Source organism: Podarcis vaucheri (assembly GCF_965113315.1).
Source record: "Podarcis vaucheri genome assembly, chromosome: 1".
NCBI lineage: Eukaryota > Metazoa > Chordata > Lepidosauria > Squamata > Lacertidae > Podarcis > Podarcis vaucheri.
Window position 1 is genome coordinate 81,872,315 of NC_138759.1, and position 27,346 is coordinate 81,899,660.

Consider the following 27,346-nt stretch of genomic DNA (forward strand, 5'->3'; position numbering starts at 1 on the left):
GAAGAATAGAGGAAAGATCCTGCTTCATTAATCACAGCCTTGAGTCCAGCACAGATCAAGCATGCCTGTGTGTCCATCTTCCAGTCTGCTCCCACCTTCCTCACACACAACTCTGGCTATTGTTCTCCTACCTGGCATCTAGGTGAGAAGGGGGAGGTCCTCCCATTTGTCCTTTTGCACAAAGCAACTTCTTTGGTTATGTGGTGCTTAACTAGCCAGCCAAAGCCATTGCCTAGACAAAGAAACTGGTTTGGTAAGCTTGCGTTTATACATTCCAAACCCAGCCACCACAGTATCATAGGTATGGAAGAAGCACAGAGTATCAGCCAGAATGGCCATTCAACACTACACAGTCATTCAAAAAAGGAATTGCCGTATTTTTTGCTCCATAAGACACACCTGACCATAAGACACACCTAGTTTTTAGAGGGGGAATGCAAGATAAAAAATATTCTTTAAAGGGAGCGGTGAGCAGAGCCTATATTCATCCCAGGTTCTGCTCAGTGCTCCCTTTCACGAGCTTGCAGGCTTTTCCCCGAGGAGGGAAAAGGGCATCCTGTCACTGACGGGTTGCCCTTCTCCCTCCTCGGGGAAAAGCCCCCAAGAGCCGCACACACGCTCCGCGTGGCTCTTTAAAGGGAACGGGGCTCTTGGGGGCTTTTCCGGGAGGTGAGGGAAGGGACTGAGGGGCTATCCCAAAAGCTAGAACAGCAAGAAGGAGCGCCGCACAGCAATCCCTCTCGCTGTTCTGGCTTCTGGGATAGCTGCGCAGCCTGCATTCGCTCCATAAGATGCACACACGTTTCCCCTTACTTTTTAGGAGGGAAAAAGTGTGCCTTATAGAGCGAAAAATACGGTAAATAGATGGACAGAAGGAGGAGACACTTCTATGAATGTACTGTAGTAAGGAAATCAAGACCAAGCCTCACGCTAAACAAGACAGTGACGGGATTATGGTTCCAAAGAACATATTATTCAGTACAAATAAACATTTCCTGATCAGGGCAGAGTAGGGGGTGGGTATTGTGCAATCGAGGGGTTTCCAGCCATTTGTCTAGAAATGTATAATCTTAAATATCACGAACTATGCTGACTCTTGTGAAAGCAAGTATTGCACAATAATGGGGTTCGGCAAAGCCCTTTCCCAAGGCAAGAATTTCCTCATTCCTGTTTACACAACTGTTTGGGATTGCCATACATATAAGCCCCTCCACCGCCACTTGCCTCTGTTTCACCCAGAGGAGCGGCCAAGAAAGTTCTGCAAGGAAAGATGACAGCCTTGACTGGTTTCCGCCTGGCTCTGACTCTCTTGGTAGTTGTGTCTGTGGAGGAGAGGGGAAGCTTTGGACAGGAGGCAGAAACCAGCTGCTGTGAGCGTGAGTGCAAAATGGGATGAGGTGGGAGGTGATCTTTGTTTCTGGACAAGTATAAAAGGCAGTGGGACAGCCGGTGCCTTTTATTCATCCAGTCTATTAAATATTTTAATCTGGACTGCAGATTGTTTTTGTTACCATGATGTAAGGACATTTTTTTTGCTTGTTTAATTACTATTTTATATTGCATTTTTAATTTTTTTATTGTAAGCTGTCCAGGAAATGTTAATTGTACACCTATAGAAATTCAAATAGTTGTGCAGAAGGGTTATAATGAGTAAAGCTGGGCCTAAGTTTGTTCTTCTGTGCAATTATTAAGGGCAAAGGAGCCAATTTTTTGCATCTCATCAGACCATTGTGTGGCACATGTCAAGGCCAGCACTGTTTCCTCAGTTAATTGTTTGGGTATGTGAAAGTATAACTCAGGGGCTTACATTTTAGTCACAGGGATGTGATAATGTTTAATCTACAAGCAGTGGAGGGGCTGGGAGAGTGAGACTCTTGAGGAGGGCTTTGAAGGCTGGAGAGAGAAGTGATTTGGTAAATTGAGTTGTGATCTTTGAAACAAAGGGCGTTCCTCAAAAAGAAGCAGCATCTAGTCACTCTATGTGTCTCTGTCTTCTGGCTGCAAATAGCATTTTCTTCAACTTCCTGTCACTGTTCCCTTTAAATGTTCAGATTTGTCAAGATATTCCCAATCAGGCCACAACTACCATATTTTTTGCTCTATAAGACGCATCAGACCATAAGATGGACCTAGTTTTTGGAGGAGGAAAACAAGAAAAAAAATATTCTGAATCTCAGAAGCCAGAACAGCAAGAGGGATCGCTGCGCAGCGAAAGCAGCGATCCCTCTTGTTCTGGCTTCTGGGATAGCTGCACAGCCTGCATTCGCTCCATAAGACGCACACACATTTCCCCTTACTTTTTAGGAGGGAAAAAGTGAGACTTATAGAGCAAAAAATACGGTAATTTCATGAATGAGGCCAGAGTGGAAGAGGCAGGTGCCTAATTGGTCTTGAATTCCATAAAAACCTAGCTTCAGGTCTTTCAGAAAACTCTTCAAGATAAGATAGCCCAGATTTCTTTTTCTTTCCTTTTAAACTGTAGTTAAATGGTTGATTTCATACATGATAGCTTTAAGATATTTACCCGAGATATTTTAAGTATACCTTTGAAAAGGTAAACAAGTGGGGCTGTGCTTGAATCTGCAAAGACATCCACATATCCATTAGAAAGCCAGGGATTAACAATGTCCTTTCTGAAATACTCAACAGGGATTCTTAAATTGGCCCACATTTAAATTAAGATATATGGAGATATATATATAAAGGAGAAAAGGTTTCCATGGTTGCTTTAACAACCCTAACCACTTCCAACAGCTCAGGAAAGTAATTTTCCTTTCTCAAAAATCCTCACAACAGCTGTTCTGTATGGTTGGTAAAGATGAGAAGATGGTGCCTCAGGATATGAACCTGCCTTCCCCTCATGTAAATGCAGTCCGATCTGCTGCACCACATAAGACGCTTGGCACTCCAGTTCTTTCTTTCTTTAATATGCCCATGCCAGGGAACATGTCTTGTCTCACACAGGTTTATACACTGTCTCACGTTTCCTCTTTCAGAGCTGAAGGGCCTATCACATTGTAGACCAGGTGGGATCTTTTTCCAGGGCCAGCCAGGGATACCAGGAATACCAGGTGTGCCCGGAAAAAGCGGATCACTTGGGCCTAAGGGTGACCCAGGCCCTCAGGGTCCTCCAGGTAAGAAGATCCCAATCTCTCCTCCAGAGTTTGTGCCAGACAGATCTGGAGATCATTTGCTCTAATTCGGCCTCATCACTGTGGAGAAGAGGCTCGCTGCTATGCTCTGCAATTGCAAACACCATGTCTAGGAGAGGGGCTGGAAAGATTGTTTCTAGAGATGTTTTGATTGTTTCCAAAGGCTTCATCTCTCACCTGTTCCTTCTCAGGTGAGAAAGGTGTTGCTGGGATGCCTGGGAAAGCTGGACCCAAGGGAGACAAAGGAGACAAAGGTAATATTACATCTATAACTCCACTGTGAGGGGAGGGGTGTGGCAATGCAAGAGCTTGGATTATTCACAGGTGAAAGCTGATCCAGGTGAACACTGCACTGTGCATTGTGCCTGAGCAGAAACAGACCCCAGTTCTAACAAGGTGACCCCCTTTGCCTCTGCTACTCCGCTGGAGGAAAAGGAATATAAACTTAAATAAAAGCATGGAATCTGGAACTGCTCTCACTCTCACCTTTCTTATTAGCTTGTTCACCTCACCAGACGTTGTTTTTCTTTTCCTGCAGGAGAAGACTGCAGTTTGGACACTTCTGCTGGTTGTAAGCCGCAAGGTATGTCTTATCATCATCATCTTAATCATCCTCTTGCTAGTACAGCTGTGTTTGTTTGGTTCAACTCACGGTCCTTACCAATCTAATGCAAGATGGCTGTGAACACAGATTATGAGAATAATACAGGGAAGGGTGAACTTAACCCATGAGAAATTATAATTCTCTGGTTAATAAAAAATAATAACCCCATGGTAGAAGTTCAAATTAAACTTCTCCGTATTCCCAGAATCTTCTTGATTTCTGTGCAAAACCAAACATGATAAAGACAGTAGAGGACCATGTTGCTCTCATCACACACATACTTCCAGAACGGAAAATAGGTGAACTGTTTTGCATTTTCCTCCCTGATATTTCTCCTAGAGGCTGGAGCCAAAGACTGCAAAGAACTTCTGGAACGTGGAGAGACCCTGAGTGGCTGGTACACCATCTATCCTGCCACAGGGAAAGCAATGGTGGTCTTCTGTGACATGGAGACGGATGGAGGAGGCTGGCTGGTGAGCTGTACCCCATGGAGAAGGAAGAGCCATCTGTTTATGACTTATTAAAAGGGTGTCAGGCAATATGATGCACACTTTTCAAGAAGTGGAATCCCCTGCCAGGAAGGCACTTGGGCAACTCCTTCCTCCAGAGACATCTCCTTCACTGAGCAAGAGAGACTTGGCCCAGGGTGCGAAGCAAAGCAAAGGCAGCCCCACATGCTTTCTGCTCATGCATGCTCATAAACAGTAGACTAGAGAGAGGAAGCAGCAGGAGGAGCTGCCTTCCCTTGTTTGCTGGCTTCTGCAAAGCTCAGGCGAGGTGTTGTCCAAGGGCGTTCTGTGGGGGAACAGCTTATGTAGGGGAATGGAGGAGGGTTTGCTAGTGGCTTCTCCACACTTCCACAATCCTTTGCTTAAAAAACATGGGTCCGAAAGGTTTTCCGCTTGTCCTGTGCTTTCTGAAAGGACATGTGGTGTAAGCTGAATGCAAAACTATTAATCTGAATCAACAGAGGAAGGAACATGTACAAGTCTACCCCTTACCATGTTTTTTATTTACGTTATACAGTGGTACCTCGGCTTGCAAACGCTTCAGGTTACAGACTCCGCTAACCCAGAAATAATACCTCGGGTTAAAACTTTGCTTCAGGATGAGAACAGAAATTGTGCTCCGGCAGTGAGGCAGCAGTGAGAGGCCCCACTAGCTAAAGTGGTGCTTCAGGTTAAGAAGAGTTTCAGGTTAAGAACGGACCTCCAGAACGAATTAAGTACTTAACCCGAGGTACCACTGTTGTGCTTTGTAGAGGAGGTATGGTGTGGAAACCCTGCTGATGCCCTTGCGAGAATTTATTTTCATTTTTTTATGAGGTTATTGTCCTCATTCCCTAATTTATCACCCTGTTGAGATATGTTAGACTGAGGAAGGGTCAGTAGGGATACCTCTTTATATTGTGGGGCCTGTTCTGAAACCAATCAGTGTGCCTAAAAGAGCCCAGCCAGCCAGGTGCACCAACTCTATGGGGCTGAGGTGTCTTTGGCCCCCTTAATATTTGCTAGGATGGGGGTGGGCCCCTCCATGTTAAAGGAGGCAGAGCGCAGAGCCTAGTGTCGGCCTCCTCCTGAGCACATGTGAGGAGGAGTGGCTGGCCATTGTAGCTGGCTGCCCCATGCCGGGCTCTGCTCGGCTTCCTCCCGGCGATATGTGACGTTGCGCACATTGCGTGTCACGTGTGTGACTTCATGCACACACAGCAAATGGTGGGCCCCCTCCATCTTAGCCTCTGCACCTAGCACTTGTAGGGAATAGGAAACGGACTTGTCTTTCAGCTGGGACACTGACATATCACCTCCCTTTGCCCCCAGGTCTTCCAGAGGCGACAGGATGGGTCGGAGGATTTCTACCGTAACTGGGAGTCCTACAAGAAAGGGTTTGGGAGCCATGCATCAGAGTTCTGGTTGGGCAATGATAAAATCCATCTTCTTACAAGCTCTGGTAAACCAACGTTTCCTCTTCTGTCTGATGCTGGAGCATCACTGGAAAGCTTGGGGATTTTAAATGAATAATGGAGAAAGGTGTGGAATCAGTTATTGAAAGCTCCTCCAGAGTCGCATCTGTGAAGTTTTTACGTTGGGATAAATAGCTGCAGGGTCCTGTCTGGAGCATATCATTGAAAGAGTGCTCTTGGTGTGTACGCTGTGGAATCCCACCGGGCACTATTTTATTCCCAATGCTATTCAACATCTATATTAAGCTAATCACTGGGAGTTTCGGAGCAAGGTGTCATACACTGATGATACCCAGCTTCATTACATCCGAGTCAGGACAGACTGTGCAATCCCTGGACATGTGACTGGATACAATGCTTGACTGGATGAGGGTCAGTAAATTGAGCTTGAATCCTGCAAAGTCTGAGGTCTTGCAGGTGAGTGGTTCCTGTGTCCAGGTGGTAGGTCAACTGCCTGTTCTGAAGGAGCAGATTTTCAGCTGGAGGGGTACTCCTCCATCCATCTTTGATCTAGATGGTGAAGTGATTCGTGTGGCCTTCTACCAGCTGTGACCATTCCTAGACTGGGATAGCCTGACTATGGTAGCCCATGCATTGGTAACCTCAAGACTTGACTACTGCATTATGTTTTATGTGGGGCTCCCCTTGTATCTAGTGTAGAATGCAGTGGCCAGACTTTTCACAAGAGCGGGTTACTGGCAGCATGTTACTCCTTTCCTAAGAGAAACACATTGGTTGCCAGTTTCCTACAGGGCAGGTTGAAGTTTCTTGTGTTGATTCACAAAGCCCTGCTTGTTACTTTTTTCTGAACCTCGTCAACAGTTTGCTTCTGTGAAAGGGTGTTGGGAATTGTTTCATTGCAGTAGTGCATGATCACTTCTATGCCTGAAGCTGGCTCCCCATGCTTGTGAAATTTCCATTCTTGGGACAGCCACATCTGTTCAGTAGCTAAGTAATTGTACTGCTTTGCTTAAGTGTCCTTACAAAACCAGAACTATGGCTCTGCCTTCCACCCCGCCAGCTGCCACAGCCTAGAGCAAAAGCTGCTGGCCTTCATTGTAGCTGTAAACATGTTAAAGGCTTTCTCTTGTCAACAATGACACAACCTCTCTCACACACTAAGTAGAATAATAGAAGCATAACCACCCGACCCAACCCCATCCCATCCCACTCACCACTCCTCTTCCCCCCCTTTCTTCTTCTTCTTCTTCTTCTTCTTCTTCTTCTTCTTCTTCTTCTTCTTCTTCTCCTTCTCCTCCTCCTCCTCCTCCTCCTCCTCCTCCCTAATTATTTAAACCAATTCATAAACCAAGAACTTATACATTGACCACTAATAATGAAACATATGTCGTAGATATTTTCCCACATTTATTATGCTATTTTTGTGATATACAAATGACATAAGAAAACTTGGTATACTTATTTGTATAACGTTATTCTTGTTTATAAAACACTATAAAAACAAACAAAAAAACAAACCAGTGCTTACTCTCAGATCTCTTCCATTCTCTTGGGGGTTAGGAGTACAACAATTGCGAATTGACGTGAAGGACTTCAATGACACTAGAACTTATGCTACATATACCAGCTTCAAAGTCTTGAGTGAGAGGGACAACTACACTCTGGAAGTGGGCTCCTATTTAGATGGCAACATGGGTGAGTTATACAAAGAATTCCCTTTGAGGCATCTGCTTCAAAGTAACCTAAAAACACAAATACTGCATTTTTGAAGGTCCAGGAATTGAATCTAGGAGGACCTTCCGCCTGCAGAGCGTCTCCTCTGGCACTTATATATGTGACCTAGCAGTGCACCTGCCTTTTTCCACTGCCTTAGCACACACAGTTAATGTGAAAGAGGTGAATTCGATGTTTCCCCTGCTCTTCTCTTTCAGGAGATTCTTTCTCAGGACACAGGGGAATGGCCTTCTCCACCCGAGACAAGGACAACGATACCAACGAAAAAGGCAGCTGCGCTGTGGTTTACAAGGGGGGCTGGTGGTACAGTGTCTGCCACTCTTCCAACCTGAATGGCCTGTACCTCAAAGGCGAACATTCTTCTTATGCTAACGGCATCAACTGGTCTTCTGGGCGGGGGCATCATTATTCTTACAAATATGCAGACATGAAATTTAGACCTCAATAGGTGAAGTGTCCACCTGTTCAGGAACTTGCTTCTGCATTCCATGCCTGGCAGGGCAATCTCTGAATGTGGAATCATCTGCTTTTAAAATACAACACACACAGAGGCCCTCCTTGGGGCACAGGACACTGCAGTGGCCTGAACAGGAAGAGGCCAGTCTGATGAAGCCCCTGGTGGTCACTTGCAAAAGGCCGCCTTTCATTCCCCTTGTATGAATGGTAGAAAGGATCCCACAGTGAACATTTCGAATGGACAAATTGTGGCTGGCTCCTTGCTTTGAAACACCCACAACGTCCCCACATAAAGCAACAGCCTTATGTTGAACTGCAGCGCTGGTGGGTGTTGAACACCACACAAGAAGTTTACATGCTGATTCAAACGCTTTTTAAAAATGATGTGAAATGTTCTCATTATTTTTATAAATTCCTAGTCTGTGGCATGAGGATGAACAGAGTTCCCATGTTTTGTTTCGTTATTGTCGCTTGGGTGCTTCATCAATGCACATTGGTAAAGCAACACATCACAAAATGATGCATTTTCATATGTACAGTCATATCAAAAATGGTTTTATACAGAGTTTTGTCGGTGCACATTGATAAATGGAGTGGGGTTGGGGAGATACGAAGGAACCAAAAGTTGTAGCAAACAGCACATTTGCAAATAAAAACTAGAACAATGCAGAGTTCCTAATTGATCAGTTCATACTGCCTTGTGCCTTTTACTTACAGTTTGCAGCCAGGTTTCTTTCCCCCCTGTAGCTCTACAATCACTCTGACATTGCACTGGAGATTATAATCACGAGGGCCTTTCTAGAATATTCATTTATACATTTTTTAAAGCACATTTGGGTTGCTAAATACCTACCAACCTCCTGTCTTCTCTTGAGGCTTAATTTTTATTGCAGTATTTCTCAGGATTCCAGTTAGAATATTTTGCTATTGGGAAAGTACATACACAACATATTTCATTCTTTTACGGGCCACACGCATCAGATGGACATCAAAGCTAGAAAATGACATAAAGGAGCTATTACATTCAGATAACTGTTCCTTGTGCTTCTTTTTCTGGGGGGACGCATACCCCTAAACATTTTGTGAATTTAAGTTTGGCCTCATTGAGGGGCAGTATTTCAATATGAGTAGGAAAATGAGAGTACCCCTAAACATTTTTTAAGAAGAAAAGCACTTGCTGTTCCTATAAACAAACAGCTACGCTGACAGGAGATACTGCGGAATCCATTCATTTGCGATTGCCACTGCCTGAGTAATCCACTTTATCATGCTAGCAGGGCTGATGGGAGTTTTAGTCCAAAACAGTGGGTGAGAGACTTGCAATATATTTTATGCTCTTCTTGGCAGTTTTCACCCGTACATGGAGAGAGGGAAAGAGAGAGAGATGTAGAGAGTTAAACAGTATCCCCTATTTGGGCCTCTTTGGACTTTGGCTTCGCACACTTTCTTTCTTTATGTTTATACAACTCCTGCTCCTGGACACGCTGGTTCAAAGAGACAGAGAACAACTGGGAAAGCATTGTGATATGAAACAGGGAGAAGCAGTGCAGCAAAGGAAAAGGGTGCATCTTTACCCTTAGATTACACCTCAAGCATTTTCCAAATTCTAAACATGGAGGGCAAGGGATTTTTGGGGCATTTACTAGAGTAAGGTTGGGGGGCTGGCAGCATACCAGGATCACGTTATTGTAACACGTGCCTCACCCAAACAATGACCTGCTTCTGGGGGTGAAAGCGAGCTGGTCTTGTGGGGATGTGCAGGCTGAGCTGTCTGAGGCCAAAGGCCGGATCACATTAAGTACACTGTTAGGACCTGACACGTCTTTTAACAAAGGAAAAGTTTGAATCAGGACCGCAGTGCAAGAAGCTTTTCCAGCCAAAAATCGGCTCTGCTCCAAGCCTGTTTGCCACATTACTCCCATAATTGGTGGTACATTTTCTTTAAACTTCCTTCTAGAATTCGGTCAAGCAAGTCACACTTTTAAAGATAAATCTATTTTAATTTTTGCACTGGGTTCTTCAAAAACATTTTACACAGTTTAGTAGAAACTGTTTAGAGAGATTCAGTTAGAAGCCCTGATATTTCCTGCTATCGAGGCACCTTTGTGCAGTTGCTTCCTATCCCAGGGATATCTTGTGATATATTGTGCAGTTGCTGCTATCCCAGCAGCCAATCGGAGCCAAGAAAGCGGTGCTAAATTAGTCTGGCAGGAACGGAGCCACTTGTTTTCCTCTCCGACCTCTTGGAAACCTTCAGCTGCCTTTGGACGAGCGAGCGTGCACTTGTGACACCGACAGCTGCAACTTCCCAGCTCGAGAGCCCGAGCCTGTAGACACTCCCTACCAAAGGGCAGAAAGCGCCATTTCAGCAACAGCTTTGGGGAGCTCAAAAGCGAAAGGAAAATGCTGCGTTTCCATAAGACGTTCAGATTCCTGAATGCAACAATGAGGAATCAGATTGTTCCTCGAGCAAATATCACTGAGAAGCCACCTAAGGAGATCATAACGCCAATGGTAAGTATCCCTTTTTTGGTGTCTCTGGACCACCAGGAAATTAGGGTAGGGCAGCAGATACATTGTATTGTCGTGTGCTTAGATGTCACGTTCAGATTTCAGAAGGTGAGAATGGTTAAGGTGTCCCCTGAATTGCCAACTACACACTTTATCCAGCCACAAACCTGAAGCCTTGATTTTGGTTTCTGAAAGGAAAGTCTGTAAGGGGGGGGGGCAGCCTAGGGAATTCCCTTTTTTCCTCCTCCCTTGTCTTTTCTTCCAGTGAATAAATTCCCCACGATTTGCACTGTGATATCAGGCACGAAAATGGCACAGGATTTAAGGCTCCTGAGCTGAATGCCACACATTCACACTTGCCTGCTTCTTCGTTAAAAGTGGCAGCGGGTTCTAACCAAGTGTTTAAGTAACGCTTTGAACAGACTGCGTCATTTGGCCCTCAAGCAGCTAGCCTAATAGTTTCTCGACTGCCTTGAGTGCTGCTGGGACTCTAAAGCAGCTCCTCCCCACCCTTCTGAAATATAGGCCATTACACCTTCCCCGCTATATACTGTCTCAAATTCTGTTCCCCAAAGTTGCAGCACAACAGTACGAGTTTATTGGTGCATCTATTCCTTGCAACATGATTGTGGCACATTTGCTTCATATAACGTGCAGGAACAGCTCAAAATGGCTCTTGGTCCCACAGGCCACATTTGAATGTTACTGTCAACTCTTTTAACTATAGTATGGACGTGTATCAAAGTAGGGCTTTCCCACAAGCCAACCTTCATTTCAAGTCTTCATAAGCGTTGGCTCTCCTACTGCAGGTGTGGTGGGTCCACGTTCCATGCAGCCAGGGCTGACTCCAGAGTTTGCAGCCTAAGTCGAAGGACAAATCAGATGTCTAGAAGCTATCAGGATGGCAGTTATGATCTTTCTCCAACACTGGCACTGGGATATTGCGGTAGGCTAGATTAGGAGCCATGTGGCACACACAGCTCTTGTCCTCTTAACCCCTTGGCATCGCACCCCCTTGATCCCCAGCACCTACCTGCAGTAGGCAGAACAACATCATAGTACTCATATTTCTTGCAGCAAAGTACAGATTACATACATATAGCTTTAAACTGTCTCTACATACACCTGAAAACTTTTGAGACGTGAGTACACGTGCGCCGAAAGGTGTGTGTACCGTACTTTATATTACTCTCCACATGTTGTTTGCTTTGTGGATTTGAAGGTATTCCAAATCACTTTTAGGGGAAAGAAGCTAAGCTTTTGTTTAACACATTTAATCAATGCAAAAAACCCTAATAGCAAAAAACAAAACAAAACAAAAAACCAGTGCTTTGAGACACATGTAGAACTCCCCCCCCCCCAGCAAATTAATAATAATGGGCAAAGTGTTATTTATGGAGACCATCTCCTCCCACCCTCAACTCTTCCACATCCAGCCTCATTTTAAAAAATCATACAATTCATTTCCTCATCCTTCCCAACTTAAAGAGCGTTAAGAACTTTGGCAATATGCCTGCACAGAGCCATTGTTCTCCAGATCTGATACACGTACCAGGAAATAGAAATTTCACAGCTCTATACCTTTTATGGCACAATAAAGTGAGAAGCAGCTTTTAGAGGCCTTTAACCTATAAGAAAATCAAATATTTATTTGAATATACATAGGCAGTATCTGCAGCCTTTATTGATCAGTGTAGAATTTTTGCAACCACAAATAAATTCTACCAGTTTTTGTGGCCTCAAGTCATGTCCCCCTTTCTTCATGTTGCTTTAATTATTCAGAGTTTTTCATTTTTGTGGCATGCACATTGATTTTCTTGCTGAAAAACTAAGTTTTTGGCACCAAATTAACAGCCCTGATCATGTCAGTAACAATTTATGATTAAAAGAGTGGTTTCTGAAGGAAGGGCAATTTTTTCTTCATTTTTTCATCAGATGGATCTCAACTGAATTAAATTGTGAGTAAACACAGTGATTGAAAATCATGTCCACCCTCTATAGGAACCAAACAAAAATATATGCTTTACATATTTTTTAGTACACACAAGAGTTAGTATGCACAGCCAGTCCCACAGGCACAACAGAATATAACTAGTTCAGATGATTTCTAACTGGGCTCAGGCAGGCCTGTGCTACTGCTCTCAGGACAAAGTCACTTGAAAGTCAGGCTACTGCCAGTATGCCATTGCAAAAAGATTATCTCCTTGCTCAGAAGTAATCTAAAGGCTGCACCATTCAGCAATACTCATCTGGGCTGACTACAGCCTTTGCTTATAACTAGCAATAGTGAGGGCCCAACTAACACTTTATATTGAATGAGGAAAATTATGTACATTGCATCATAGGAAAAATTAAACGACACAAATTAACAGGCACAGCAAGACCACACATTTGGTAAGAGTAGGTTGTACAGTACACTGTTCAATCTCAGCCAAACCATGGTGTGTGTATGTGTGTACACACATACATACATAAACATAAACCAACTCTCTTGTGGGACTTCTTTGGGAGAAAAGGCTAAGGAGTAAGCCCTACATCAATCCAGAGCGGAATCCTTAAGACGGTTGGACGGCGTCTTGTATGCCTCCTTCTAGCATCTCCTGCAGCCAAGCTGGTGCCAAACGTATAGCTCTGCTTTCCTTTGGACCACATCAGCAAGGCCAAGAGGGAGGTCTTGTGGTCTGCGCAACCCAGGACCTCCATACACACTGCCCAGGCTTGTGCCTTGGGGAGGTCACTTCGGTGTTGCTAACACAGCAAAAGGAACACAGGAGACAGCAGTTATGAGTAGCACAGCTACAGCAGGCGCTGTGATTCTCCGGTGGTGTGACTTCATACACACACACCCTAAACATACCCATACTGCAGGTGTTCATCAAAACTAAGGCAAACTTTATAAGACTTAGTCTTAAGAAGAATTCTTGTTCTCAACCCCATCCATCTCTATCACCTATTAGCCCGTCCCTCTTCCCCTCCCCTTATTAAAGTGGGGACAGCATCAAAGGTGTGTGAGTGGAGAGCAGAGGATTTTGTTTTCCTGCCCCATTGTGCTTGTGAACAGACTAGAGAGAACTATGAGATGTAGTTCTTCAAAAGCTCCTGCTTCTGAATGAAAAGGAGGAGTGCATCTGGGAGCTAGTAAAGGGAGGCCAACACTGGAAATCTAAATATAATATAAGCAATCATATGAATTGTGTTACTTTTTATTAGATGTTATCTTTTGTGGTTGCATTTTTTGCAGTTCAATTTTAAATTGTAACCTGCCCTGGGACCTTGGGGTGAGGAATGGGTAATAACTAAAATAAAAACCCAAGCCCTCTGATTGACTTAGTTTTCCAAAGTTTTCCTTTTTTGGTATGAAACCTAGAAAAAAGCCCAGTCCAAAGAGTTCCTCATCTCTAGAGCACACATGTATGCAGTATTTATACCCTGCTAAGACTCCCAATACATTTTCAAAACTACACAATTAGGTGTATAGCAATTTCTTTTAGGCCCTGGCGGTTATTAATGCAATTGAGTTTTCAGGCTCTTTCACAGAAGAGGCTATAGGGGCTGAAGTGGGCTCAGCATGCCTGACTGTTAAAAAAGATACCAACCAACAGAAGGAGGCCTTTCAATTATCTGCAGATTATTTTGGGCCCTGGCAGTCAGACTAGTCAGGCAACTGAGGAGTCTTTCAAAACCACAACGAACATCCATCCTATAAGGACTTCACTGCACTGTACAAAAATAAAGACTCATCACACAGCACATACATTAACTTTAGCCCACTTGCTTTCTTCCCTGCATGAACTATAAATGGTGATTAGCCGAGGAGAACCTAGAATGTTCTACAACATTCATAATCCTGCAGACGACATTCACCTCTGTTTCTTTGTACAGGAACAAGCTATTGGACTGACTGTGATGTTTGTAACCTTCTTGGTCCCATCTGGTTGGATATTGAGCCATATGGAGGATTACAAGAACGCGCACCGTGAATGAAGCACAGGCAGAAGTTCTCCACTATGAACGTGGTCACAAAGCAGATGCCAAAGGAACTTGCATCTTCCCATATGCAAAGCTGTCTCTTGCTGTTTTTATAATTAAAAAATTGCTTTTAAAAAACCACAGTGAAACTTGTTTGTTCAGGAAAAAATGCCCCTTATTCCTCTTCCCTATAGCAACATGAAATAATAAAACATGCCAGGGAAAGCAGAGAATAAGTATTCAGTTAGCATAGCGCAGTGGCTTGGAAGATCAAGCTGTAAATCTGAAATTCCCCAGTTAAGATCTCGTTTCCGCCACAAACTTGGAGATGGTACAACAGAAAAAGGAGAATGTGGTTAACAGCCTTCTCAATTAAGCAGTGTCTTCTCATGTCTCTCAGGCCCCAATCCTATACACATAGTACATAGTGGGACTCGCTTCCAAGTAAATGTGTTCCACAGATACTTTTCAACCCACTTTAATGTGAAAGCAAGAAACAAGCGACACTGACTGTTGGCCTTTTTCTAGGATGTGCCATTCCAGACTGCAGGAGGGGACTAACTTAATGAAATGCCCCTCCAGAAAAGCAAACAAATGCTGCATATAGATAACTAGCATGTCAGGGTGATGGCTTGACTAGAACTCTTTCAAATTCGAAGCTGCTACTGCAGGTTGGATCAATATAACTGTGAAACCGATTTACCATCTCTAAGAACAAGGTATGCTGTCATTAACAATGGCCTCTACATACTTTTGTTACAGACAGATGCATTATCCCCCTCACAAGGACTAAAGACTGGAATACATAGTACACAGTTAAAATGGACCACTTTGAAACTCAGCTGAATTAGTGGAAATTATATGTTGTAAATGCAGTTGTACAAAAGCACGCAACTATCTGTATCAAAATAATCAGTTAGCCAACCCCACACCTATAAAAGGTTGAGTGATGTGGCTTCATGTCGCACTTTTTGCTATGTTATCAGTTATAAACCGGTGTAACGGAGCAAGGCTGCGATGCGATCAGAAAGCTGTTTATACACAACTGGCAGCAGCTAGTTCTCATACTTTTAGTTTCTTTAGCAGATGACCAAATGTTAGAAATGTTAGCTGCTGATTTTTTAACATGAGATAGGCCAGTCAGCCCCTTTGTGAGTGATTAATAGTTTTTTACAAGACATTTTACACTGCTCTGACCAGCCCTGGGAAGTTGTGAACAGTAGATAATTTAATCATGATTATCAATTCACCATCACCACAGTTCTCATTAATTTAGAGAAAAATATCTGGTCCCATGATCTCCCTAGAATCATAGAATTATAGAGTTGGAATGGACCCCCCCCAGGGTCATCTAGTCCAGCCTCCTGCAATTCAGGAATCTTTGGCCAATGTGGGGCTCAAACCCATGACCTTGAGATTAAGAATCATAGAGTTGGAAGAGACCACAAGGGCCATCGAGTCCAACCCCCTGCCAAGCAGGAAACACCATCAGAGCACTCCTGACATATGGTTGTCAAGCCTCTGCTTAAAGACCTCCAAAGTAGGAGACTCCACCACACTCCTTGGCAGCAAATTCCACTGTCGAACAGCACTTACTGTCAGGAAGTTCTTCCTAATGTTTAGGTGGAATCTTCTTTCTTGTAGTTTGGATCCATTGCTCCGTGTCCGCTTCTCTGGAGCAGCAGAAAACAACTTTTCTCCCTCCTCTATATGACATCCTTTTTTATATTTGAATATGGATATCATATCACCCCTTAACCTCCTCTTCTCCAGGCTAAACATGCCCAGCTCCCTTAGCCGTTCCTCATAAGGCATCGTTTCCAGACCTTTGACCATTTTGGTTGCCCTCCTCTGGACACGTTCCAGTTTGTCAGTGTCCTTCTTGAACTGTGGTGCCCAGAACTGGACACAGTACTCCAAGTGAGGTCTGACCAGAGCAGAATACAGTGGCACTATTACTTCCCTTGATCTAGATGCTATACTCCTATTGATGCAGCCCAGAACTGCATTGGCTCTCATGCTCTACTGTAGACTGAGCTGTTGGCCTACTTCTCCCACCATTTCTCTATATTCAATTTTTAAAGAAAATCTGGACATTTTCCTCCCCCCACCCCCAAGGGATTCCCCCAAGGGAATCTGACCAGAACTAAAACAAGGGCAGATTTAGTTTACTAACAACATGTCCAAGGTGAAAGTCACAGTGAAAAGGATGCTTTTCAAGATAACCTTTAACATTGGTGAGCACCCTATTGTGGATGAATGCCAACTGGGCACCATAAAAGCCGTACCAGAGAAGCCTTTGTCATTAGATGCCCATTTCACCTTCAAACATGAAGCTGAAAAATTGTCACGGAAAGCTAAAAGCTTTTTAAAATAGATTCCGTATGTATTCAAAAATTGGAGAACAGAGCCCCTTTCAAGATCAAGTCCAAAGTCACCCATTACTGTTCTAAGACTGAGAGCAATACTAACATCGAAATCATGCCTTCCATAGACATGTGATTAGTAGTATTATTATTTAAAATCCACTGATCTCTGAAGGGCACAAGTAAGCTGCTAACTCTGGTTTTGGCTTCTTATAATAGGACTGCTGCTCAATTCAAGACTCAGTGTAAAGCATACCAACAGAACTGCGCAAGAGGGAAGGCAGAGAAGTTTATTCCAGCAGTTATTTGACTGCATCACACTTCAGGATAAAACGTTCATAAAAGACAAGAGCAAACCCAAGGAGAGTATAAAAACAAATCCATTAAATTTATGATTTTATTCTTGGAAAACTCATTGATGGGGTTTGAGCAGTTTCCTCTACTGCAAAACAGAGGGAGACTAGGGGAAAGAGGCATTTGTTCTCATTTATGCTGCCTTTGGACTGGCAGGGAGAAAGGTCATGCTCTCCCCCCACGTCCGTCTGAAATGCCCAATGACTGAAGATGGCCCTTCCTTCTTACACCCTAAATGCACAATGGAAGTCCTGCTGCCATCCCACTGCGGAGCTAGTGATCTCCACCCTTTAGCCCATAAGCCCCAAACATCCTCCATTGCGGCAGCCTCACACCAAGACCGATTAATCCACCATGAAGGAGTCCTTATTGCCTTTGGTGGCAGCAGGATGGGAGCTCCCAAGGAGAATGCTAATCAAATGGCTTAGCACGTAGGAGGGAATTCCCGACTCCAAGCACCAAAGGGTTACACAGCAAAGGCCACTTAGTCCTCTGTACAAGCATCAGAAAAGTAGTTCTTTCCCTCCTCCCCTAGCCCCCCTGTTAATAGAATTCAGTACAGAGTCAGTGGTCAGGGCACTGCCAGTTTCAGCAACAGTACAAGACATTCCCTCAGCCAGTGCAAAGTCCTCTATGTCAGGATATCGTGGGCTTGGTGCTCCACCAACATCTCCATGCTCTTCACATCTGTGCACCAGAACTCCAGGCGGTCTTTCATGCCCTTTATCTAGGAAATAAACCCACAAGCACTTTAGGAACTTGGACTCAACGGATACACAATGAATACATAAAGACAAAATAAGGGCCATGAAAGATAAAAAATTTAACCACTCTGCATTAGAATGTCTCTTGCAACAGACTACATTAAAATCCTGTTTTAGAGAAAAGATAAACTGCAATCTCCGAGTGGTGTGTCTTATTGGTCTGTCTTAATGACAAGACGTTTTGATAGGGAAATTCAAAGGTGCCAGAAACAAAGTAAGCATTGTGAAGAAAACTGAATTAAGTCAATTATTCAATGTGTCATAAATTCAACATGTGACCGTATAAAGCTGTTTCTGCACTGAAATAAAGGAAAACATATAAGTGCAGTGTGATTAATCAAAGAAACCACACCCTTTCTCCTCAGAAAGCTGTTTTTTACTAAGATTCCATGCCATGCTTTAAAAGGAGAGTGTTGCACTGAGATTTCAGCAACAGTGATTACCTGTTGTAAATCCAGCACCCGTGGTTGGACCCATGTCATGTGAACTTTCTTATCCACTTCATCAATACTGCCTTTCACCAAACCCACTGACAGGGCTTTCATCACTAGCAGCTCCACCTGCAGGAAAAGAAAACCAAGAGTCCATTACTGGCTTTTGAGAAACATATCCACTTGTTTCCACAAAAATCACTGCAACCTACCAGTCTGAGTACTTGCTACAATTCAAAAAGAGGGATTTAACAAACAGAGAAAGGAAAATGTCCAAGATCATGGCTGCTGTAAATGCCTGTCTGGAAATTTAATTGCATCGATTTTAACAGGGATTATCTGAAATGAAAATGTCTTTGAAAATGGAATGACACAGGGTCCTAGAACATTTGGTTCCCTCATAAAGAACTGCAAATGCAACTCACCTCATTTACAGTGACTTTGGCACTTTTAGCAATCTCTTCAAAAGTGAGTTGCCTGTGGTTAGCTGGTCGGGTGAAGGTCATCTGCAGTCAAGTAAAACTAAAGTTAAAACTAACCTGGGCTTACGTGAAAAAAGAAGTTCCCAACACAGTGATCAGAAAGCCTGATTTCCCCAGCTTTGTTTGCCTCTGTGCAAGACATTATTTGAAAGGTGGACTAGATCTTCAATAGCAATATACTGTATCTTACATTTCAATACAAATAAAAACTTCTGCCCCAAGTGGAAACCACTACAGGGAAGGACCAGATTATATAATTTAGAATTGCTAGACTTACCTCCATGAGGCACAGCAGCTGGATCTTCTGTAGAAGAAGAGTTTCATTTGCAGCCAAGTCTGGCTGTAAGACATGACAGATGAGAACCTTAGTTACTCCAAAAATCTTACTGTGTTTTCTTTTATTTAACAAGATGCATGCAACACACAGAAAGCGCTCATCTTTTCATGTGTCTTGTGTCATGAAACCACAGCCTTAGACCTATCATTGTAAATTGTTCAACAGAAGTGTTTAATTTCTAAATGCAACCGCTAAGACTGATTAAACCAACATCTCCTCTATGGGAGTGAGAAAATGAATGCTACTACACAGTTCAAGACATCAGGCAATGCATCTGTTTCAGAGCATGGATTTTAAATTGAAGTGGGATGCTTTGGAGTTATTTAGACCTTCTCTGCGGCAGATCCTTCCTGAACTGGCCCGTGTCCCAAGGCTTAAGTACTCTAAAACAGTTAATGGGGGAACTCTGTCCTGTTGCCCCAAGGGTTTTTGTTTAAGACTCTGAATCTATACCAGCTGTTTTCAGAAGTGCGTATGCTTTACTTTCCGCTAGCAAGTCAAAGAGGAAGTACTTATTTAATCAGTCAAACCAGCCACCTACCTGCTGCCCCCATGCTGACTTCAAAGCCTGGAATTTTTCCACATTGCCACTATTGAAGGCATAAAGCGTGTCAATCAACCATTGCCTGTCAGTGTTCCTCAAAGACTCCAGCACTGGGTGCATAAGCTGAGGATGGAAATAAAGTAGGACATTGAGATATAGTAGCTAACTTCTGGTTCCTGAACATTTTCACCAATTAAGTTCTACTTACCAGTTCCCCAAAGTTATAGACTCCTTCCCCAAGGAGTCCTGCTAACCCTAAAGTAAAGGCTCTCTCCTGCTGGTCTGCCACTGAAAAGAAGAATGATCTGGGTCAAGCAACAGTCTGAGAGACCACACCCCATTTTAGTACACACACACACACACACACACACAGAGTACATATATTCTCCTACGTTCAATAAAAATGTGAGCATTCTATACACAAAGGTACAATAAATTATTTGTCTTAGGCCTATTTTCCTGAAACTCCAGGTTCCAACAACAATAATCTTGAGGATAATTTTTATTTCCCTCTCTGCACAGTAAATTAAATCCATTTGATACAGGTCTCCACAGCACAAACAAATGCATTTTGTTCAATATGGGAAGAAAAGAGCATTACCTGGGAGATCTTTGACATCTATACAGCCCAGGAACCTTAATGCATCCTTATAATAAGAGGCATGATTCCCAATTGTCTGGTAATACTTGCTGGAGAGATCATAGAAACGGCTGTGAACAGATGTCACACCAGGAAGATTATTCAGCATCTCTTCAACATCCTCAATGGTCTCCTAAAGGGAAAAAAGGTGATACCAATCCTTAAAATCCACATGTATTTTATATACATACACACAAAAGCATGTTACAATACTTTGCCTAACAACTATAAGCAATATTTGAAGAGAGAAAAACACACAACTCCAAAGAATGGCGTGATCACATTAAGGATCAGAACATATTTGTTATTTTATTTCTGCTGGTAGTAGGACTTGACCTGCTGAAGTCTCAACTCTGCTGAAGAAACAAATCCACAACTGTATATCCTTGTCTGCTTGAACACTACAGCTCCTAATTGTGGTTTATAAAAAAATGAAACAACCTCCATTATATAAATTTAATAACCTTGTTAATTGCCAAAACAAGTTTCTAAACAGATGTTTACAGGTTTGAAACCCCCCATCCTTTGCTTGTGGCAAACTGATAAATAGCTTTCATTTGTACAAAGTATGAATACATTGCAAGATGTTTATTTGAGACTTTTGTGAACAGTTTGTAATGGGCCATGGATTATGTTACTGGATTATACCAGTAAAATAAATCAAATCAAAAGTGATCTCTGGCCATCAGAATGGAAATAATAATGCCACTTGTCAAAGGCACAAATACTGTTACTGCATACTCAGCATCTTATTTAAAAAAACTCAATACAGTATTTTATCAGAAATACCAACAACACTTTTGATTATTTAAATTGCACTGTACAGTGGTACCTGAGTTACAAACGTCTCGGGTTACAAATGGTTCAGGTTACAAACTCCGCTAACTTGGAAGAGTTACCTTGAGTTGAGAACTTTGCCCCAGGATGAGAATGGAAATCGTGTGCTGGTGGCGCAGCGACCCCATTAGCTAAAGCACGCCTCTAGTTAAGAAGAGTTTCAGGTTAAGAATGAATTAAGTTTGTAACTAGAGGTACCACTGTATTGCATTTCCAGTAACACAAAGTGGAACACAAGAAGCAGATAGAATTTAGTCTTCTCCACACATCCAGTACTGGGGAGAAGTAGGTCCACAATATTGCCTGATGTCCAGTACAATGGCAAAGATTTCTGACTCTCAATTGTTTAACAATGGCAACAAAATGCCTCTCCCCCTGCAACAATGAAGAATGCTTGGGGGTAATCAGGAATGGATTTTTGCATGAAAAGAGAACAAACTCAGCTCAGTTCTGGTACCCAAAACAAATCATGCTGATCAGCACCTGCTCAAACACAAAATGTCCTTCAATTCTAAGTTTATGTCTTTTGCACCTGACTACAGCTAATGGCTTTTCAGAGTACCTATAAGGGCCTGAAGTCTGCCCTCTCCTATGTTAGAAGATAGCTACTAAAAGCTAAGGGCTGCACAAAAATGCAAGAGCCGTCCAATAAAGCAAATTCAAAAAAGGTTTTGTTATTATGAACAAGAAAATATGTATTTTGTCTCACCTTTGTGACTTGTAGATCACCAATGTTTAATTTCAGAGCTCCAATGGCAGTTTTACATAGAATCACGGCTTCATCACTGCTTTTCACCTGCAGCCACAATACAAAATGAACGTAATAAAACAGCTATTGTTTCAAATAGCAATGAAACTAGTGTCTGCCAAAGAGAGCGTAAGTAGTTAGCAGTTTTTCCAAATCTGACTGTATAACTATCCTTGATCATTTTCTTACTGGCAATGAAGCATAGCTTGTTGGCCAGTTCAGTAGATGTGTTATTAATTTATATTGTGCCTTTTAGGACAAAAGATAGCATACAGAAATTGTAACATAAAACCTATAATTGCTTATTTTAAATCAACAGTTTTAAGTCTACACTCCTTTAAAACGAGTGATAAAAACATCAGTAGGCTACAGCAATGAATAAAAACTAGTAACTGCATTGAAAACAATTCCATGCAAGTGGATCAAAGTACTATATAAAGTATCTGTCATATATCATACTTACCTTTTCTCGGGTCTTTTCCAGAAAAGTAAGAGCTACATTAGGATCTAAGGAGGTACAAGCAAGCAATTACATTAAGATTCACATAACCTCTTATTGGATCCTATCACAAAAGTTTTAGAATTGAGGACCTGCCTGGATGATATTGTCCTTGGGGAGAGGAGTAGAGAGCTTCAAGGCATGCTTCCTCCCTTCGTTCCGAGAAACAATGACAAAATTTTTGCTCAGACTTCTGGTTTCAAGGATCTCCTGATTTAATGTCCCAAAGTCAGAGGAGAGCTCGTGTTCAAAGTAACATGAGATCTCCTGTTTGATCATTCCATTTCTCTCTACACTGAGGGGGAGTGATTGTGCAAGCCAAAAGCCAGCTCCCAGATACTTCCTTGGATCAGTCCCAAGGAGAAACCAGCACCAAAAGAGGCCTTCAGACTGTCAAACCCCTAGATTCTCAAATTCTGCATTAATACATCTCTGCTGACCTTATAGCAAAGTTAAGGAGTATTAATGGCTAGTGTCCACAAAGACTGAAATGTAAATAATTCCCTTTCTCCAAGACTTAGTTCAATCCCTTGTTACTTTCCTAAAGGTCTTATTGTTGGCCTCAGATCCCCCCCCCCCGAACCAGTTCATAAGGAAAGATAGCTATGATAAAATGAAGATGTTTTACCTGTCATCTGCCGCACTACATGAAGAATTATTTCTACAAGGGACAAAGGGTTCACCCTGAAATAAAGAGATGGTAACATGAACAACTGAAGTTTTAATAGCGATTAAGTTTAATAATGAACTTTAGAATTAAAATATTGATCTTAAAATGGAAGGTATTTCCTAAATTTTAAGTATTTTAAAATCTTTACCTGTGTTCAAACTCACTGATAAAGTTCTCATAAAGCTGTAAATCAAAGAAAGAGGTAGTAAGTTTAGCAGTACAAGTGTGTTTTGGTTAACAAGTCAAGTTGATCATTAGTATATCTAGGACACTATCTTACAGTTTGATTAGCGTGCATGGAATTCCTTGCAATCAATATTAAGCACCTGGTCAGCAGTAGGCCATAACACCTTTGTTACAGCTCATGCCTCGTCTGGAGTGAGAAACATCAAAACTCAGGTTTGGACAACATGCCAGTAGGCCAGAGAAAGAGCAAGGCAGATGTGATCTCTCTCCAAGAGCTCATGCATTTACACTAAGCTATGGTTTAGCTTAGGTACGCTGGCTTGCTCATGTCCACAGAATGGAAGATGGCAGGATCCCTAAGGACCTGATCTACAGCGAGCTGGCTTCTGGCACCAGGCCAATTAGCAGAACAACTCTGTGCTACAAAGATGTCCGCAAATTATGTGACATGAAGGCTGGCAACACCAACCCTGCTCTTACCAGTAAAACATTTTATCCTAATATTGAACTGAAATCTATCCTTCTGTAACTGAAACCAGTCAGTCCTGCCCTCTAGGTATAACAAGTATGTGATCATTTCTATGTAAGAGCCTCTATTTCAGGGGTGTCAAACTCAAATTCATCGGGGGCCGCATCAGCAGTTTGGTCACCCTCAAAGGGCCGGTTGTATCTGTAGGACTATGTGTCCACTCTTTATTATCATAAATTATTGTGACTGCATTCAATTATTACTGTTTTTTGTAATAATGTAGACAGTCCAGAAGGATGTTATGGTCGATTGTATCAAAGGCCGCTGAGAGATCCAGCAGAACTAGGAAACAAAGTTGTTACAAAGAATGAGCCCTAATGAGGCGATTGCTGCAATCCTATGTGCATTTACTTGAAACTCCTGTCGAAGAAAGTGAGGCTGGCTTCTGAGTAAACATACACGGCATGGGGCTGTAAATAAAATGTGTGTGTGTGTGTGTGTGTGTGTGTGTGAGAGAGAGAGAGAGAGAGAGAGACAGAGCGCGAGAGAGAGCGCTCTGACAGGAAAGCATCAACATGCCTTGTGCACTCTCATTTTCCTTGGCTAATTCCCCTGGCCCCTCCCCATCTCGGGGTGCCATTGCATAGTGCAAAAGGCGAAAGAGCGCGAGCACGCTGCCTGCAACTGGATCTCCGGCTTCTTCCTTTCCTTCCCTGAGGCGGGAGGGAGAGATCAAGGCGGAGCTGCTGGCAGGGCGGAGAGCGAGCCGCCCAATTGTGTGACCGAGTGATGGAAGGGCTGCAAGAAGCCGCGTCCGATCTCCTCCCAGGAATGTGCCAGCGGGACTGACATGTGCCGGAAGGCGGGGAGAACCGCCCAGCACCGCTGTGCAGACGCGGAGTCCAACTTGTGGAGCTGAGATAGAGAGCCGGGCGCCAGATCGCCTTCCTCGCTTGGCTTGCCACGAAATTGCAAGAGGAGGAGGAGGAAGGCGGCGGTGGGGGGCGGGGAGTGGAGGGGGTGCCAGGGAACACAGCCCCCTCCCATCACAGCCATCATCATCGCCACCCCCACTTTACATTTATTTTAAGGGTGTTTGGAGTGTGTGCGCGCGCCTCTCTCTCTCTCCCACTCACACCCCCCCACCAGCCACCCCATATTCCCAAAGAACAACTTGATCACGGGCATCGTTGGTCCTGGAAAGGCTGGCTGTGCAAAGATGGAGAGGGAGGTGAAATGAAGAGGAAGGGAAGCCCCGGGCTGGTGAAATCCAGCGTGGAGGAGAAGAGGACGCCTCCCGCAGGGCGAGTTTGCACGCCGGGATCCAGCATCCCCGGAGAAGATCCAAGGCTGGAATAAAAAAGTTTCTCCGAGGAGAAAGACTCCCCCTCCGCGGCACGGAGAGACCTGACCTTCCGCTTGCTCTTTTTGAGCAGTGAGCGGGAGAGAGAAGCCAGCTGCCTGCCTCGCTTCGGCCCCCGACGACGAAGGCGCAAGTTGAGAGACGCAGGGACATTTGAAGAAGCAGCCACGTCCTTAAGAGCGACAGGGGGAGGCGAGTAGGGAGCCGCACCATGTAAACTTTCTTGTGTCAAAAAAAAAAAAAAGGGAAAAAAGCGAGAATAAAAGGTGAAGGCTGGCGGCCGGCGGCAGCTACATGGGCCACATGACGAGGTCTGGCGGGCTGGATTTGGACCGCGGGCCTTGGGTTTGACACCCATGCTCTATTTCAACAGTGCTATCATGTGGTGGACTCTGCCTCCTTGGAGGTTTGTAAGCAGAGGTTGGATGACCATCTATCACGGATGCGTTAGCTGAGATTTTTGCATTGCAAGGGGTTGGGCTACATGACTTTTGGGTCCCTTACAACTACTATATCCCCTCTCAATCTTCTTTTCCAGACCAAACATATCCAGTTCCTTCAATCTTTCTTGTTTTTCATACAACTGTCTGTCATGTTGTCCTCCTTTAAAGCAAGCCTTCATTCATTTAGTATTTTCTATAATACAGGGTTGGCTGGATCCAGAACTGGTACATCCTTCTCCTGCCATTTTGACAGGTGGGTGGGGCTACCCACCTGTCAATCACCCAATGTAATATGACACCAGGTGATTCAAACTTCAAACCATCAGAGTAGGCACAGACTTATATTTGCCGCTGGTACCTTTTTTTTATATACGCTTGGGCTTATTTCTGATTTTAGCACTATAATGCTTAGCACTAAGAAAGGAGATCCCTTATTTCCGGTCTTGACAAACAGCACTTAGACTGGAGGTAATAGATTATCCACGCCTGATGTCATATGGTGTCAGATGACTGACAGGTGGGTGTTGTTTGTGCCAAAAATGGCCTGGTGGTCAAAATTCAGAGGACTGGTAGGCATAACTAGGCCTGGGAGCAGAGGTTCCCCACCAATGATTTAATCTGGCAGTTTATCATTGCAATGTCATCTCATACCATTTTGCATCATGTATTTAGAGTACCAGCATTATACAGTATTTACAAAATGCACCCTTTGGCTCCTGGAAAGAATAAAAATGTGATCCCAAATGCCAAAAAAGTGATACAGAAGTCAACAGAATTTACAAAGCAAAAAAATTAGGACATAAGCTACAAAGCCCTGGAACTGATGTGTTCAGTGGAGTTCCCCTAAATGCCTCATTATTGGCAACGTTTGTATTCACAAGAAGCCGGGGGTAAACATTTACACTACTCTTAATTTTAATTTTTCTTATTTATGGTAATTCCAAGAATCTTGTGAATTAGAATACAAATAATGCAACCCATCACCATCTCTATGACAAAGGTTAGGGCTTGGGATATTACCTTGATGAGTCCATCTCCTTGGGCAAAGCAGGGGTCTTGCACAAAGTCCAGAACCTGAAGAGTCAGCTGGTGCCAGAGTCTGTAAAACACACACACATGACAATGGAAATGGCAAAGGACAGGCTGTCAATTTTACAAAATGAGGGAGAGCAAGGGAAGAGTACAGCAGCAGCCAGGAGACCACAGCAACGGTGTATTTACCCAAATCAAACACGAGTTATATGAATACAAGCCCTTGCACGACACACACACACACACACACACACGTTTTGGCAACCAGGCCAGCGCAGAGCCTCAATGGAGACGGCCGAGTGCTTCACACTTCCGACCCTGTTGTGCTTATGCCACCTTGGCCCAAGGCAAGCGACGCGTGCCTATCCACCATTTTCCTAAGGCAAGCAGCCTGCTCACACATCTCGGGAGCGAGGCCCGATGCACCAGCTTCCTGAACCGGGGGGGGGGGGTTGGCCTTCAAGAGCAGGAGACCCCCCCCCGAGTCAACGGCAGAGCGCCCCTTCCCCACCTCCCGCAGGCTCCCCCAGCCGCCCCCCCCCGCCTCACTTCTTGTTGTAGAGCTCCTCCAGACGGTGCCACACGGCGGCCTGGCCGGGCCCCGAGCTTTGGCTCTGCTGCAGGAAACCCGGCACGTCCTTCATGGCGAGGCCGGGACCGGGGAAGCAGCGGGAGACAGAGAGAGCACTTCACCCTCAGGAGCAGGAGCAGGAGGCCGGGCCACCCTGCCGCCGGAAATGCACACTCACTTCCGGCACCTTCGGCGCGGAGCACGCCGGGTACCGTATTGGCCTTGCTTTGCGCAGCATTGCTTCTCGATCTCGCCCCACG

General features: G+C 43.9%; 2 protein-coding genes across 2 annotated transcripts; one reads left to right on the forward strand and one right to left on the reverse strand.

Moving 5' to 3' along the window:
* Positions 1-1,147: 1,147 nt before the first annotated feature.
* On the forward strand, positions 1,148-8,312 carry LOC309540671 (veficolin-1-like). Its single transcript, XM_082237725.1, has 8 exons — positions 1,148-1,376; positions 2,997-3,134; positions 3,344-3,406; positions 3,691-3,735; positions 4,096-4,229; positions 5,577-5,706; positions 7,241-7,375; positions 7,612-8,312. The coding sequence occupies exons 1-8, from the start codon at positions 1,271-1,273 to the stop codon at positions 7,860-7,862; spliced, it is 1,002 nt and encodes a 333-aa protein (XP_082093851.1). The 5' UTR covers positions 1,148-1,270; the 3' UTR covers positions 7,863-8,312.
* An 8,680-nt stretch (positions 8,313-16,992) lies between these two features.
* PSMD13 (proteasome 26S subunit, non-ATPase 13) lies at positions 16,993-27,278 on the reverse strand. Its single transcript, XM_082191662.1, has 13 exons — positions 27,065-27,278; positions 26,504-26,582; positions 23,171-23,205; positions 22,981-23,036; positions 22,317-22,360; positions 21,815-21,901; positions 20,230-20,401; positions 19,837-19,916; positions 19,626-19,751; positions 19,025-19,087; positions 18,691-18,771; positions 18,278-18,394; positions 16,993-17,797 (listed from the first exon to the last, which is right to left on the reverse strand). Exons 1-13 carry the CDS (start codon positions 27,157-27,159, stop codon positions 17,702-17,704), a joined length of 1,131 nt encoding a protein of 376 aa, XP_082047788.1. The 5' UTR covers positions 27,160-27,278; the 3' UTR covers positions 16,993-17,701.
* Positions 27,279-27,346: the final 68 nt, after the last annotated feature.

Coding starts and splice junctions, on each gene's coding strand:
- PSMD13 (XM_082191662.1), bottom strand. CDS start 27,159: ATGAAGGACGTGCCGGGTTTCCTGCAGCAGAGCCAAAGCTCGGGGCCC. Junction 21,902..22,316: donor TGGAAAAGACCCGAGAAAAG/GTAAGTATGATA, acceptor TTGTGGCTGCAG/GTGAAAAGCAGTGATGAAGC. Junction 19,752..19,836: donor TCTATAACTTTGGGGAACTG/GTAAGTAGAACT, acceptor TTCCATCCTCAG/CTTATGCACCCAGTGCTGGA.
- LOC309540671 (XM_082237725.1), top strand. CDS start 1,271: ATGACAGCCTTGACTGGTTTCCGCCTGGCTCTGACTCTCTTGGTAGTT. Junction 3,135..3,343: donor AGGCCCTCAGGGTCCTCCAG/GTAAGAAGATCC, acceptor GTTCCTTCTCAG/GTGAGAAAGGTGTTGCTGGG. Junction 7,376..7,611: donor CTATTTAGATGGCAACATGG/GTGAGTTATACA, acceptor CTTCTCTTTCAG/GAGATTCTTTCTCAGGACAC.